The following is a 17,333-nucleotide window of genomic DNA, read 5'->3' on the forward strand; positions in this document are numbered from 1 at the left end:
CCGGCATGACATTTTTCATTAGTTATGTTTGCAAATGCATGGGCTTTTTCATTCAACTGACCATTAGGCAACAGCCATGCAATATATTTACAAAAGACACTTTCTGCTCAAACATAGGTGGTGTTAGGTTTTTGCCAAAGTCTATGTATCATTCAGTATTTTGTCTTATGATAGTCAGGTACTATCCCCCCAAAACCCTGGCTGGATATTTATACCATGTGGTTTGTAGTTCTATGCTAATCTGAGCTGTATTAGGTCCGCAAAGGTTTTTATAGTGGTTTCGGTCAGTCGGTCGGTCAGTCAGTCAGTCAGTCAGTCACACAGATAAGAACTAACTTTCCTGATAGTTCTACTTCATACAGTGTGCCTTCAGTTAATAATGCTTATGCAAGACATCACCTAAAATGGTATTCCCAGCTCATATTTGGGTGTCTCTGGCTCATAAACCTGGGGGTGGTTGGTGCCTTGATGATGCTCGCTGAGTGACTGCCAATTTTATATCTATCCTTGGATCTATTTATTTTCTATTTATTTAAGATTATTGTATATTGTAATTTTAATTGATTTTAACTGTTTTGTAAACTGCCCAGAGTTGTTTCAATAAGATGGGTGGTGACAAATTTGATATATAAATAAATAAATAAAATAATTTATTTTATGAGCCATCGCATACACACATGCACGCAACATATTCAGGTACCAGTAAGTAAAACCTATCAATACTTTGATATAGTTTTAGATGGTGAGACCCAAACAAAGAATGCACTTAATACCCTTTTCTTAGTTTACTGAAATAATGCTATGAGCCCTGTTGATTAGTTGTCTGGTTGTCATCTTTTATTGATAATAAAATGGAGTGACTTTTTAGACCTCGGGCATGGTTTTTGGTTGTTTATTTAATTATTTTACTATTTGTGCTCTTTGTTCGTTTTGGTTGTAATCCTCTGTTTGCTGCCCAGAGTCATTATGTAATTTATAGAGTAATATCCTATCATTTAGCAACATGAAACGGCTGTCTCAGGCAGTTCATTTGGAGTGTCATGAAAGGGCAACAAATTGTGACTTATATATTTTCTTGGATAACACTAATAAAATGGATTTGTTCTATTTTCCTAATACTGAGTGCAATAAACACAGATCTGTACAACATTCTGAAATTTTGCAACAGACTAATTCCTGATTTATTTAAGACATTTGCATCTGATATGGTAGATATGATATTATAGTTCCAGAAATAATATTCTTAATCTAGTCACAATAATGAATTAATGTTGGCTTCCACTGTGAGTCATGGCTGACAGAAGACATCTCTGCGATTGAGCGGAGACGACTGCTGTGTAGAATGAAAGACCGGTGAGGAGACCAGTCCTTTGAAGCTTTCTGGAGAAGGAGAGAATGGGAGATTGCCCATGCATACTCTGAATGGCAGCTCCTCACGAGGAGACCATAAAACAGTGGTCTCCCAGGGGTTTGAGCGCCAGGAGCCAAGAGGGATGACATCTTTGCTCTCAGCAGCAGCGGAGACTTTAATAAGGACACTAAACCAGCCAAACTCACTTTCTAATCACATTTGAAAATGTTCAGTTTAACCACTATGGATATTAGAGACCTTCAAAGCAGCCAGCTTAATTTGATACCTGGTGAGTTTTGCTTTCTTTGGATTTAAGAAATTTTAAACACACACTTAAAAATTCTGGCAGAGAAGGCATATTGCAGGTCCCGTCTATCAGGGAACTATACTTTGCGGGTCCCAGGAGGCGGGCCTTCTCAGCCGTGGCACCCAGCTTATGGAATTTTCTCCCCCCGGAAGTTAACATTCTACAGGTTTCTCAAAACCTGGCTATGCCTTCAGGCCTGGGGGTCCCAGAGTACCAGGAAGATCTTGCGATAGCTCCCTTACTGTGGCTAACATCATCCTCTCCTGTTTTTGTGTTTTTTATAGTTTTTAATAATGTTTTTACATATTTATTAGTTTTTTTAATTAAGTGTTATACCCTGCCCAGAGTCACTTTTCTGTGAGATGGGCGGCTATTGATAAATAAATAACTAAATTTAAAATAATATATAATTGTCAAAAAGCAAAAAAAAAAAAAGGATTTTGATTTAAGAAAGTATTTGGGAGACCAGAGAGATTTGGAATATTATTTATTTTTGCTGTAAGATCTGAAAAAGAAATATGTAATTAAATAATATACTCATAGGAAATGACTGAAATGGAACTAAACCCATATTAGGAACTGAGGCTTGATGAAGGTTGCAAATGGACACTAAAGGGAACTAAAGGACCAGGTAGAAAAGACTTAAATTGGCTAAGCCAGCTATAACCTTTTCTTATCTTAAAGAGTTTTTTTTTTTGATAACTGGACTGAGATATTAATAACTAACATCTCAGAAAGGATACAGATTTCAATGGATAAATTTTTAGATGATGATGAGAAAAAATGTAAAAAACTTTTACCTGATATAGACATTATAGAGTTTGAAGGCATGGAAGACAACAAAATTGAGATCACCAAAATGGGAATACAAGAGACAAATCAAGAAAAAGATCTGGACATGGAACAGCTGTGACAAGAAATCCTGGATGATGCCTCTTTATGGGATTTACAAAATAGGTTGGTGAAAGCTTTGAAAACTCCTCTTGAATACCAAAGATTGATGAAAGATCAAATCCTGCGATGCCATTGGAATTATTTAAAGATTAAGATTGTGAAGAGCAAAAAGAGGGAATATAAAGTTGGAGTATTTGATCAGGGATAAATTATTTGTTTGATACTTCTGGTAACTCCTAATGGATTTTTTGCTGAATAAGAATTGAAAAGATGACAATTTCCAAAATGCATATAGATAAAAGTTAGGTTATCGGAAGAAGAGTCTTTATTTGTAATTTTAAAAGAGGGTGAGAAGTTATTAGCTTATGTTTGGTGTGAAGGTTGGAAGCCACTTCTTTATTATTGTCTTTGTTGCCTCTTTCTTTTTCTTTTCTACTTTTTTCTTTTCTTTTCTTTTCCTTTTCTTCTTCTTTTTTCTGCATTTTCTGAACTTTTCTTTTTCTTTTTTCTTGTAGTTTAGTTTGTATTAGTTTTTACTATGTTTATTAAAAACTTCAATAAAATTTAAAATAAAATAAAATAATGACTTAATGTATGAATCCAACATGTGTTTTTGCTATCACAGACTATATTATAAATACATTAATAGATTAATCTGAAATGTCTTAAGTATTTACAGCATTTTAGGACTGAGATGGCTGAATTTCTCTGGTGACTAGTATACACATGAAGGTAGTAAGAAAGGGGGCACTTAAAGCTGTGATTTCAAATGAAGTCTTAGTCTGAAAGTCTTAATCTAATGCCAAAAATAAAATAATTTTCTGGAATAATTTTCTACTTTGTCAAGTCCTTAATTTCATATGGTAAAGAAGGGAAACACAGAAAGAACTGGTGATTGCACATCATTGGAAAATTATGTGGGGCAAGAGGAAAGAAATGAACAATGTTTGTATTAGCCTTTTTGGACTGTGCTGTTTAACACAATTTTTTGAAAACAGAAACTCAGAAGTTTGAATGATCTGCTTCTTCAAAGTAAAAAAAAAAAAATAGGAGAGGATCTCTAGTGGCAGCTACTGCATATAAAAATAAAAACCTAGTATATAGATGTATGAGAAAAATAATTACAGATTCTCATTCAGAAACCTCAAGACGTCAACATGAACTATTGGATAAGAAAACATGAGAATGATCCATAGCTTTCTCTTCTTTTATCTAATTCAGATGTGGTAATGGGAATGAAAGTTAGCTATCTGACAGCATTAATGGATGGAATAAGAACCAAGTAGCTAACATATAATCCAAAAAGGATAGCATTTGCTGTATTTCAATTACACAATCAACTATAAAGCAGCTAACTTCATTTTAGTTTACAGCATTCTGCAAACCTGGCATAAACCTTGTGGTTAGTTTATGCTTCAGTGCCATGCATCCCAGAAAACTGGATTAATAAAAAATAGCTAAGTTAATAAATGCTAGTTTGTTGCTGGTATGCAACTCCCATATTTTCTATTAACCATGATGGCTTGGATTACTAGGAATCGGAATCCCACACCTGGAGGGCCATTTATTGCCCATTTCAACCATATATGACTGGGATACTCACGGATCCAACCTAACTCATCATGCATTTCTATGGTGAAATCTGGAAAGCACATTGTGGATTCTATATCATCTCTAATATATGCTCTTGAAAATAAAGATTTGTTGGAAAAATATTGCGACTGAGAAACCAGTCTTTCTGATGCTGGAAAAAGTCATTTCATATACACGTAGGCTTAAGTACATTTTTTTGCAGTTTTTCACTAATTTTTGTCACAGATGCCAAGAAAGTTAAACAATTAGTGAGCCTTCCTTTCCCCTCACTTGTCATCCTTTTCAACTGTCTGTTCTTCTTTGGCTGTTCAGATATCTGGTAACCCTAGGTGACTAATATATGGCTGTATCTTGATTTCTTTTTGAAAGACTGTGAATGTATAGCAACAGTAATTTCAATAGAATCAAAGTTTCTATCAGTGAACTGGACGATTTAGATTGCAGTCCTACACACACTTAGTAAGATTTACATTTGAGTAAAAACAGGATTGTGCCACCTCATCTTAGAAAGTATGGGCTGGAGTGAGGATTTTAGAAAACCAAGAAAAAATGAGAAAATTAAAAAAAAAGTAGCAGCCAATAAAATCTCAACATGCTTGTAGCGGTTTTGCCGTCTAAAATACAGCATCGTGGCTGTAGAAGCTCCTTTGTTCCCTTGCACCATGATTACCTATTAAAAAAATACAGTTTCCTCCTTTCCTGAAAAAGTTCAAAGTAGCTAACCATGTTAAAAACTGCCAAATCACGCTAACCAGATTAATATTCCCTTCTCCCCAAAGATCCGATAATAATTAGGGATTTAACATTAATCCGGAAGTTTGTATTTTCTTACATCCCCTTTTGCTGTTTTTGAAGTCTACAAGGAGGCACGATTTAAAGCTAATGAGTGGGCTTTGGCCTCTAAGTCAAAGACTATTCTTCACTGTACAGTTTTAGTAGTGCTTAAAAATGTTTTAACAAATTATTGCATCATTAGGGTTTTGCATTTATTTTTCGCTATTATTATTATTGTTGTTGTAGGTCGCTCTTCTAAGAGCGGATCCCCGTTGGCGATGAACTAATTTTGGAAAAGAAATGAAACACTATTATGTATATTGATCGCACTTCAAGACCTTAAACTAGATTAACGCGCTCTCGTGCCTTGGCACATCTGTTTTACAGTGACCACGCCTTCTTTTTAAAGCTATAAACATTTAAAGCGATTAAGTCAACACTATATTTACCCGCCCCATCAGAACCGACTATTTCTGCGAGCCTCGACCGCCGCCAGAGGGCAATCGCACATCAGGTAGGTGGCGGACATGTTTGGCTGAGCGCAGCAGACGGGGGAGAGGGTTGGGCCCCAGCTCGCTGCCTGTTTGCCGATTGGCTGAGATCTTGGTTTACGTACTGACGCGAGCAAGGTTCTCACGTCGTGCGCTGCTTGCCGTCGCCGCCTCGAAACTTGTGCTTCGGTGTTCGCGTCGCGCGCGACTCTCGGCACGATGGTCCTAGCCGACTTGAGGTCTGCCTGGACTGGGCCGAGGTGTGGCTGGCGCCGCGGCCTCTGAGGAGCGGCCTCTGCATTAGGGCCGCTCTGTTTTTCCTTTCCTGAGGAGGCGGGGGACCGTGCCCGGGGTCGTTCCCTCCTGTCAGGTAAGTCGGTCAACCTTCTTCCGCTACCGTTCCTCCCCCTAGAGAAAAGGGGTCGGTAACGTCCCAACCGGAAGTGTTTTTCCAGCGTCAAGCCCCGCCCCTTAAAGGACGCATCTCTTCTCTGCTCTATCCCTGCCCCTAATTGGCACCTGGTCGGAAAGGGCTCCATTGTGGAACTTTCGGAGGTGCCGTAACAGATTTTCCTCGAGACATCGGAATAGGTTTGTTTCTCCACCCCACACCTCTCCAGTGGGAGAGACGCTGATTTCCGAAAGCTAGCCCCATGGAGAGGTTCTGTTGAATTGGGCGGAACTCATTTGTAAGCCCATTGTTACTCAAAACCCCGTGGAAAGCAGCGTCGTACTCCACCTCCTCTAACCATAGGATAAATGAATTAAACAAATGAAGTTCACTTGCAATTTGATCATAGATATATTTACCCAAGCCACTGAACTAGGTAGAACCTACTGCTTAGCAAGGGTCTTCAAGAGGGCCTCCAAGACAAATCTGGTCATCTGTCATATTTAGGGTTGCCAGCTGTTAGGCATTCTTTCAGGAAGAATGGAGAAGGATGGTGTGATTTGGCTTGGTGTGTGCACAGATGGCATCTTTTATTGGGAAAGTTTCCAGAGAGGTAGCCATGATAGTCTTCTGCAACAAAAGCAACAAAGATATTTTCTCTCTTTCCCCATTACACTTAAGCTTTTATGGGGAAAGTAGTCTACTTCTGGATTACAGAAGTAGGCTGTGATCCAGAAAAGCTTGTTTAATAATAAATTGATTAGCTTTCAAGATTGTACAGATTCTTTGTTATCTTTATTGGAAGAGAGCTAGAAACAAACCAGAAAGTGGTAAACTTGTACATTTTATTAGATTATGCTATCTAATAGACAGGTGTAGCTGAATAGGCAAAATGCACATTCTGGAAGATTGCTGCTGTTACTGCCCCCCCCCCCCAATAATCTCTTTATTATTTATTAACATTGCAGGTAAACCCATATTTAAGGAAATAAAGTTTAAGTACATTTTGTTGGGCTATTTCTGAGCAAACAGAACATTCCCTGAAAATGGTTTAAATGTGCATTGTTATAGTGAAACAGCTGGATTGAAAAATTTTGTTTCTTCTTTGTCAGAACTGTTTTTGCACCAATATCTGAAATCTGACCATGCATTGTAGTGTTTTATCTAATTTGTTTTTATTCTGTGAGCCTCTAGAGAACTCACTGGGGCTTGCAGTTTAAAATGTTGTTAAACTGGAAGAAGGATGTTCTTACAATTCAGCACCATGAATGGTTCAAGAATATGTGTATCATTGTTTCAAACAACACTATAACACGTTTGGGCTATTGTACTGTTCTTTTTTACAGCAAAGTATTAGAATTTCAGTATAATATAAAACAAGTAATAATTGTATAGATGTCCTTAGCTAGTCACAATGATGTCACATTCATTCCACCCATCCTGTTTGCCCTCTTCTATGGGCACCCGTGAATGATTGACTGTAACTGATTCAATCCTAACTTTGAAAAAAGGAATTGCTTACCTGGAAATTTTTGGCTAGTTAATGAATAAGTATTTTTTATGGTTATAAGTAAAGCAGTTTATTTTGAAAATGTCAGTAATGCTGGGTGGGTCAGGTATTTCTTTTGAGACATTTTGCTTGTTTGGTAACACTTAACACATCACTGTGGTATTCTTGCGATTATGATCTTATGATTCTTGATATTTACAGGTATTTGAACTTTTTAGTATGGAAAGCTTAGTGAGCACTGTACCTGCAGTGGAGCTTTAACTTTAAATCGTAGCTTCCTCAACTGTAGAATAAAATACTTTTGAAAACACTGAAAGCAGCATTCCATGAAATGTGGAACAGTTGCTGTTTACAAGTAAAAGGAATATCTTAGCGTATTTGTGTGTGTGTGTGGGGAAAACTTCACTGAAATATTACATTTAATTCCAGGTGGTTACATTTAGGTTTGTAGATGTGTATATACATATGGAAACAGAAGCCAGTGTGTGCTTTTTCCTTTTGTTTTAAGATGTTCACTGTATTCATTTGCTATAACCAATTGCTGAGGTGAAAATTGTCTTCATTCTTGGCCCCTGTGCTATTTCACTGCAGTTTTCATCTAAAAAAAACTAGGTTTGAAGCACTTTTATGCTCTTTGTTTGATGTTCTATTTAATCCATTATCATCTGACAGCCACTTGATCATGTATATGGTATTGGATCCAGAAAAAAATAGCCAAGGTTAAGATTTCTTCACTCTTGGCTCCTGTGCCATAGTCCTTCCCATTCAACAAAATTCTCTAGTGCTTCTATGATGCTTCCAACTGTTTGGGGTGCGGGAGAGATAGTTGAGAAAAATCAGTCTCTTTGTTCTTGATTTTTTTGGGAATAATCCCACAGGTAGCGTCTCCTGGAAAATATTCATTTGAGTGCAGTCCTGCTGGCGAGATTGTGTTTTGAGCCAGATGGGTATTACTTGATTGCCCTTAATCTGTTTACTTACTATGTATTCACAGCAGTACTGAGAAAGTTTTGATTACATGATAGAGGTGATTTCTGCCAAATGAAACTAATGATAATTTAATTTGCTATTGTCAGTATTGAAGTAGGAAACAAGTAGAAGATATGTAACTCATCCCCTGACCATCTTCTACTTGTTGTCCCAGTAGCAAGTGGTTTTTCTTGCAACTTAATAAATTGATGGCAAGGAATAAATTCATGATGGGAAAGTAGCGGGTAGAAGATGGTGTTCTTCTGTGTTAAAGCTATTCAACACAGGTATTGGTTTTCCAAACCTGCTTTTCTCTTTAATGCTTAGTTCTAGCCTGACTGACATGTTTCCAAGATCTGTTCAAGCTGAGTGAAAAAATAAGCCCTTGGTTATTCTTTTCATGAGATGGCAATGACTATACCTGAAATTTTAGACATGAATTATTTTGTTTAGCTAAGCAAAAAGGAGATAATTTTTAATGGTAAGGTGGCTTGGCTACATTCTGTGTATTTAATCAGGCATTATTTTCTTTGATATTGGCTTTGAAAATTATATATGGATTTCTGGCATGAAAGGAAAACAGTCAAGACTCATGAAATAAAAGTAATGCATTCTCTGCTATTCAAATCTGAGTCCTTAGGGTTTAAAACAGTGTTTTAATTTGTAAAGTTTCAGTATTGACTGTTGCATGACACCATAGTTTTGTGCTATGAAAAATGAGCATGAAAGAAATGTGGACATTATGCACTCTGCCTCTTCTTTCCATTCAGCAAGGTGAAGGACTCTAGCAGAGGTTAGTTTTACTTTCCTCCAAACCTGTCTTGTTATACACAACACATTCATGATATAAAACAACCTTCTTCAGCCTAGCATTCTGCAGATATGTTGAGCCACAGGTAGTCCTTGACTTATGACCACAAGAGGGATTGGAAAGGTCATTAAGTGGTGCAGTCATTAAGTGAGGCATCACGTGACTGCACCTGATTTTACAACCTTTTTTTGCCACAGCTGTTAAGTGAGATATCATGTGACCACGCCTTGCAACCTTCCCTGCTGGCTTCCCCATTGACTTTGCTTGTCGGAAACCAACTGGGAAGGTTGTAAATGGCAATCACTTGACTGCAGGATGCTGCAACTATTGTAAATGCATGACAGTTGTCAAGTGCCCGAATCACAGTCACATGACCGCGGGGACTCTGTGGTGGTTCTAAGTGCGAGGACTGGTTGTAAATCACTTTTTCAGCACTGTTGTAACTTTGAATGGTTGCTAAACGAATGGTTGTAAGTCAAGGACTACCTATACAGCTCATTTCATTCACAGCCACTGCGGGCAGTGTATGTTGCTTGGTAATGATGGATGCTGTAGCCCAACACATTTAGAACATAGTCCAGAGAAGACCTGTTCAGATAAACTGATTATTTAAATAAGCCAGCTAAGCTTCCAATAGTGTGAAGCTGTTTGTTTAGAAACAGTTTATTAAGCTATGATTTCTGGTTAGGCAGTAATAAACCAGCTTTCATTGAAAGTAAACTCTCCTGCAGTCCATCGTCTGATTTTGCAGTGGGGGGAAGGGGTAGATGTACATAAGCCTGTGGTTTCACTTAGAGTCCTTTAGCCTTATCCATATAGTATAAGTCGTTGCTTTTAACCTTTTATATATAATAGCTAGGCATCTAATTTCCTTATGTCTGCAATATTAAAATATGTTATGAGAAACAAAGCATTTTTTCTAACTATGATCCTAAATGTTTTTAGGGCCTGATGGCTTGTTTGATACTGAGTTTGTTATGAAATTGGTTATCAAATGTACTACCAACTTTTTAAAAATTATTCATTTCTAGATTGATATGCATATTAATTTATTACATTGAGTTATGGCAGAAACAGTTGAAGTTTAATTTTGTACTGCAATGTGTATATTTTTATGTACCTGTACCTTATTATTCCCCTTAAAAACAGGTTTACAGTCTTTTAAACTTGCCTCATTACTTGATTTTCAAGCTGTGGTGGTTGCAAGGATTAATTTTTTTCATCAGTGAATATTGCATGGTCATTGTGAAGAGCAAATTGAATTTGCTTAGGGCTGCCTCATTGATGATAATTAATTGTGGAATATACTTTCTTGGTAAATCTTGTTCTTCCCTTGATGTCATTTTAGCAGTTAGTTCAGGGTCCTCCTAAAAGGTGTTTTTTGGCTTGTTCCACAGTATAATTTTTCTTGTTTGGCTTCAGGCATTATTTTTATGTAATAATGTTTTTAGGGATTTTTGATTTTCTTGATTATTAAATTACACTTTTGTATTATATGGTATTTAGAATTTACTTTGGAAGAAAATATTGCTTAAACTAATACTACTGTTTTTTGTAGCCATCTTAAAATTATGTGGAAATGGGGCAGTGGAGATGATTCAGTACCTAAATCTGGAGTAAGTATTCATTTAAAATTCTCACAATTTCTATTTGAATTTTAATTCAAATGACTGTGATACCATTGAAGTATATTATTAGAATGCATATTATTGCTAATTATTCTAGCAATTTCTATATCTCAAATGTTTTCAGTAATTTGCTGCACACAATATAAGTAATATTCTTTGCATCAAGTGAAAAATACATTGTGTTTATTTTGTATATATTTATTGTTTGCATTGCACTGTCCTTGTTTGTAGTTAAGTGACTTGCTCTTGGGATATATGTATATGTGAAAATAGGCTTCAGGCATATTTCTTCAGTTACATACTATGTATGAACTCAGTTTGTGGGTGGGATTGCATTTGAACAATATGTTGTTTCAGTATTCTTAATGGTAAGCATAGGAAAATATGGTTGTTCTCAAAAGTAGAAATTAATTATAATAAAACAAAGTGGTCATATTCACCAAACAATGTGCTGTTGTCTTTCACAAGTGGGAAATCAACAGCAATCAGATTTAGCAAATTTAAATATTTAGGAATTGTGTTTCACTACTTTAATATTTGGGAAGAGGAAGAAAAAACTGGATTTCATCTTGTGTACAAAAAATCTTCCAGTGCAGTACAGTAGTCAGGAAATAATTATGTTCCAACTGCAAATACATTTTTCAGGGCCACTGAGGCTAGTATTTTATGGCATTCAAATTTGTGCCCATAAAGCTGTAAAAAAAATTGGAGGTAATTCAGGCCAAGTAATTATATGTAAAAAATAGAGGTAGTTCAGTCAAAGTTTTTAAGAGCTTTGTGACCCTTGCTACATTTTAAATGCAAGCTTGAGGTTGGAGCTAGCTTGTATATCAACAGAGGCTTGTTAGGAGGATTTGCTGAATTAAATACTGTCTAAAATTAATTTTGGGAGTGTTCTGTGCGGGTTAATTCTTGTTGGCAGGCTTGACTGTTCATGGATGGGGGACTAGCTTTAGACTTGTGGATTCTTAGTTCAGTCATTGATAATACTTGGGTTTGAGAGGGCCTTACAAGAGATTAAGCAGTCCTGGATCTACATTTACAGAAGGACAGCAGCAGACTTTCTCATTACTGTAACATTGGTTTTTATCTGTACCTAAGTATTTATACAATATTTTTTAAGTCCCGCATGAAAAAGTTTTTATTCTTGCCAGACTTAATGTCTTGCTATCTAGATCCTAAGGTGGAACCTTCTGTTTAGGACTGAATCTGTCCATGTGTGGAGAGTTACATGAATATCACATGTTATGCTAAGCTGACCATGGTACTATATATGGTGCTCTGAGTTAATATTTCCCCTTTTATAAATATATACAACTGTACCATGAGAGAGAGAATTCATTTTTTCTGTTAGTCAAGAAATTCTTGGAAATCTAAAAAAAGCAGCAAGATACTGTTCAATCACAATCCCTGTAAGAAAAGTTTGGGTACAATTAAGTTCTGAAATATTGTTCCATGTCAGAAGGCAATTAACTATATTATTTTGTTTTCATATTTTAGTTTATTACATGTTTATTGTTTGACGGTTTACACAGAATTTTGGTCAGTTCAGATTTGGATTTGAATTGAATTGAATGCCTATTCTTGTATCTGCTTTGATACATCACAGTTAGACACTAAATAGTACTTGATGCAGTTTGCTGAATGCTATATTTTAGCGCTGTTGAATTAAATCATAACACTTTTTAAATATTTAGATGGGTAGCTCTGAAGGAAGAAATGTGCACATCAAGCATATTTTTGTATTGGAGAAATGAAACACTCTTGGTGTGTGGGAGATTTCAGGGTCCTTAGTGCTGCTTTTTATTCATGAGTGAAATATAACAAAGATAGAACAGTGATAATACTGTGTTTTTAGTTTTAGATTATTTTACTCATTATTATGGATAAGAAATTTCAGTTTTTACATTAGAATACTTCTTGTTCAGTAATTATATCACTTACCTTTAAGAATTCACTGAATTCTTACATTTTTGTGTTTAAATCCTGCTTTGGGTTTGTTTTTAATGATGACAAAGCAGGATAGAAATGATATAAGTAAGGTATTATGGTAATACATGCTATTTTGATATTGCAAAAATAATTTCTGTCACTAGGTTCATGGGCCTTCTCAAGCAGTAAGCATGTCTGTGGCTGATTTGACTGAACAGCTGGCTCAAACTAAACAACTGGTAGCACAACTCAAGGAACTTGTCAAAGAAAAGGATAATGACTTACAAAACAAAGATAAACAATTAAAGGTATTGTATTTGTATGGAGGGAGCTTCCCAGATGTTTTTGAAGCAAACTGCTTTTCTAAAGTATTGTCTTAAATATTATTTCAGATTGGGATTTGAAGCTGTGATCATAATTACATGCAGCTTCCCTCTAGTCTATTTTAGGTTTGCATAAGTTGCCAGATTTGGTTGTCACTCAAAATGCAGAAATTTCCTATGTATGAACAGATGCTGTTATATGGTTAAAATTATCCTCTCTAAATTGGTAACTATAGTGTATAATTCCACCTGTCCTGAAAGTTCTTTCAGAGGAAAAATTACTTTTATATTTCATCTATTTAGATTTTGATATACATGGCTGTAATTAAAATTATATCTGCAAATTATATTTTGTTTTAAAATAATGTATAAATAATCTACAGGAAGAAAAAGAAGCTTCTGATACCAAGATTTCCAAATTAAAACTCCAAAACAAAGCCAAAGTAGCATCATTAACTTCACAATTAGAAGAACTTAAGAAGCAAGTATCAGGAACTGGAGTACAAGATGGAAAATCTGGACAAAAGAGAGTGAGTTATATCCTTAAAAAAATAGTACAAATTATAAGGCAGCTTTCCCCAAAAAGATCTTCTGCCATTTGTATTAATCTTGCCCAGCATGGTCATTAGATGTGATTAAACTGATAATCAAAAATATATAAGTATCACGGGGGATGTTATTATTAAACTATGTGATCATAGACTCAAGAGTTCTCTCATGTTCTATGGTTTGATATCTATACACATTCTATATTTATTTGGGTGGGTAGTATATCACATGCATCATTAATATTTTGCTTGTTGCTTTTAGTAGTTACTGCTACTGAAAAGACAGATTGCTTGTTGAACTGCACAGTGGAAACTTTGTGATGAAAACTGCAAACAAAGTTATGATTCTATATCTGATTTTCTACTCTAGGTGTATATTTCATTTGGATCAGTACAGCAGAGTCCTAAAAATGTCTTTTAAAAATAAGTGCCAATGTGTTCACATATTCTCCTTTAAATGAGCTGTTTACAAATCATACTAAGCTTTGTTTGACATAGCAGTATAACATTTTTGTGCACCCACCCTTCACTCTTCTATATTTTGGATGCATTCCAAAATATAGCTACTGAAGTGGGTCTGGAAGTAGCATCAGCTTGCAATATTATCTATACCAGTAATTGTAATTACTTTTAACTGGTGCTAGTTTCAGACCTACTTCAGTAGCTATGTTTTGGAATTAGCTTGTTAGAGCTAGTTAGAACTAATGTTAACAGATTTTTTGCTAATCCTGGTGACACAATAAATAATTGCTAAATTGAACCAGATTCCTGCTCCTAATGACATAGGAGTATGGAACAATGCATACATAAGAAGCTACCTTCATCTCATTCCTGTCATGTTTGTCAGTGTTTTATCTTGATGCATTCAGATTTACAGACTCAAGTCTGCTGTTTTAGGGTCTCTGGGAGGATGCGATAGAGATTATAATTTTTTGTTTTAACCTTTTCTGTTGCAATTTTGGAAGGGAAATACAATATCAGATTCACCCTACCTGAGTGAATCTAGAGCCCTTCTGAAGGGCTTCAGCAAAGAAATCTGAAACATGGATTGATTAGGAAAAGATATGGATTTGCAGGAACCAAACTGTTTTATCTACCATGACTCAAATTCAGGGAAAAATTTAAGCTAGCCTTGGAACTGATATATAAAAAAAATAATGGAAAAGAAAGGCATGAAAGATGTTTCTTCTCCTGCCCTTTCATTCTGTTGCCTTCAAAATGCATGGCAATAAATATTGACACTCTAGAAAATTAAAAAAAGAGCATGTGTATGTGAGCCTCAAGGTTTAAATCTCAGGCTTTTCTATCCACCATTCCAAACTTTTGACTATCTTTTTTTCATCCTTGAAAGTTGGAAACATCTGTTCCATGTTTATATAACAGTTTTGTCTGGATTGAGCATTGCTGATTTACTCACTTGCCAGCTTCAGCCCTTACAGTTGTTAGGTTTATTAGAGACCTTGGTGTTGCAACCCATTAAGCAGCAAGTGTATTATCAAGTTGAAATATTATTTTTAAACTTCCTTGTATTATTAATAAATTGATGGTGATTAAATCTTTCAGAGCGTATGAGTAGTATTCTAAAAATATTTTCTTTATATTTCTCATTCCAATTTTATTTATTTATTTGAAACATTTATACAGCCACCCGTCTTAAACCAAACTCTGGGCAGCTTGCAACCCAAGGATAAAACAATATGTATACAAACAATAAAACAAAGGCAGTAAAACCAAAAACAGAATGACCTGGTGCCACAGCTAAACTTTCTGATGCAGCCCACAGCACATTCCTCCCATGCTAATTTCACTGTATCCCAGTGCTTGAGAGAAAAGCCAGGTTTTAAGCACTTTTTGGAAAGTTAAAAGGGAAGATCTCAAAGGGAAGGGTGTTCATAAGGCAGGGGCTGCAATGGTAAAGGTGTGCTTCCTAGGTTTTCTAAGCATTTAAGGGATCTGGAGGTCCTGGCAGCATTTAAAGGATCTGGAGTGTACCTACTCTGTCCGAATCTTTAAAATTCAAGAAAATTTTAAATAAATCTTCTGTTTCTTTCTCCCTCAAAATATTAGGAGGAATAAAACATTCTACATATGAATTAGGAATTGCTATTTATGGACCTCATATAGTGAATCAGGTGGGAGACCTCGGATGGAAAGCTGCCAGTCAGAAAAAAATGGCGCCAACCTAAGCCAACAAACAAGCTGATCTGTGATTAACATTTTAGGGCACAAGCAGTAATATTCTATTCTGAGTACTTTTTATTCATACTTTTTATTCATACTTAATTCAAATTCTGCACTGCATTTTTAAAAATTGTCCTAGCCAAGTTACAATTTAGAAAAGAACTCTGAAGCATGTTTTATTACTTTTTTAACTGAAAAAAAATTCTGCTGTAGTACTGCCTGCTAAGAATGTGATTAGTCTAAATATTTTACTTTTTGTTTTATTTGAAGCTAAATTTTTAAATGTATATTTTTAGAGTGATCAAGATAATGCTGCTGCAAGTCGTGGAAAAATATTGATGCTCAGAAAGAAAGTTGAAGAACTAGAAACACTGAATGCCCAAAAAAATGAAGAGCTCCGGCAAAAGGTAAATTTATAGAAGAGTTTGATTATTTCTTTATCTTGACCTTTGACATTACTACTTAAAGTTGTATTTTCTGAAGTTTGTCTAGATGTTATTAAGATGGCTGGTCATAAATGGTATTAGGGAAGAGCTGAGACATTCATGTTTTCCGTTTACAGTATTAAAAAAGAGTAAGATATTATTGTAATTTCTCTAGATTTTGACCTGAAGTTATTTGCTCTGTTGCAGCCTGTAGAGCGGAAAATGTATGATCTACATTATATATTTCAAGTAAATCCCATTCCCATCAAAATAATGTATAAGATGGCAACATTAAAATGTTAGGTTTTTACTGTGAAGCAAAGTTGTATTTTTGAACATTGTAACTGGTTATAGAATATGCTTCTCTACTCTGTTGCCTAAAATGCTGCTGTACAGGTGAAACTCGAAAAATTAGAATATTGTGCAAATGTTCATTTATGTCAGTAAGCAACTCAAAAGGTGAAACCAATATATGAGATAGACGCATTACATGCAAAGCGAGATATGTCAAGCCTTACTTTGGTATAATTGTGATGATTATGGCGTACAGCTTATGAAAACCCCAAACTCACAATCTCAGAAAATTAGAATATTACATGACATCAATAACACAAGGATTGGAAATAGAACAATATTGGACCTCTGCAAAGTATAAGCATGCATATGTACTCAGTACTTGGTTTGGGCCCCTTTTGCAGCAATGACTGCCGCAATGCGGCATGGCATGGATGCTATCAGCCTGTGGCACTGCTGAGGTGTTATGGAAGACCAGGATGCTTCAATAGCGGCCTTTAGCTCTGCTGCATTGTTCGGTTTCATGTCCCTCATCTTTCTCTTGGCAGTGCCCCATAGATTCTGGGGTTCAGGTCAGGCGAGTTTGCTGGCCAATCAAGCAGAATAATCCCATGGTCATTGAACCAGGTTTTGGTACTTTTGGCAGTGTGGGCAGGTGCCAAGTCCTGCTGGAGAATGAAGTCAGCTTCCCCATAAAGCCCATCTGCGGAAGGAAGCATGAAGTGCTCCAAAATCTCCTGGTAGACAGCTGCGTTGACCCTGGACTTAATGAAGCACAGTGGACCAACATCAGCAGATGACATGGCTCCCCAAATCAACACAGACTGTGGAAACTTCACACTGGACTTCAAGCATCGTGCATTGTGTGCCTCTCCATTCTTCCTCCAGACTCTGGGTCCTTGGTTCCCAAA

At 36.0% G+C, this 17,333-nt stretch overlaps 1 protein-coding gene across 1 annotated transcript in view; it reads left to right on the plus strand.

Annotated features, from left to right (window-relative positions):
* Positions 1-5,530: 5,530 nt before the first annotated feature.
* Positions 5,531-17,333, plus strand: part of LOC103068168 (uncharacterized) — a 61,105-nt gene continuing 49,302 nt past the window's right edge. The window contains exons 1-5 of the mRNA XM_025169840.2: positions 5,531-5,780; positions 10,650-10,707; positions 12,816-12,959; positions 13,358-13,504; positions 16,000-16,110. Coding sequence (XP_025025608.2) covers positions 10,663-10,707; positions 12,816-12,959; positions 13,358-13,504; positions 16,000-16,110 — 447 coding nt within the window. The 5' untranslated portion in view covers positions 5,531-5,780; positions 10,650-10,662. The remainder of the gene's footprint in view (positions 5,781-10,649; positions 10,708-12,815; positions 12,960-13,357; positions 13,505-15,999; positions 16,111-17,333) is intronic.

Source organism: Python bivittatus, unplaced genomic scaffold, assembly GCF_059951505.1.
Source record: "Python bivittatus isolate LINGU-HERP-01145 unplaced genomic scaffold, Pbiv_v1 ctg000480_np1212, whole genome shotgun sequence".
NCBI classification, from domain to species: Eukaryota; Metazoa; Chordata; class Lepidosauria; order Squamata; family Pythonidae; genus Python; species Python bivittatus.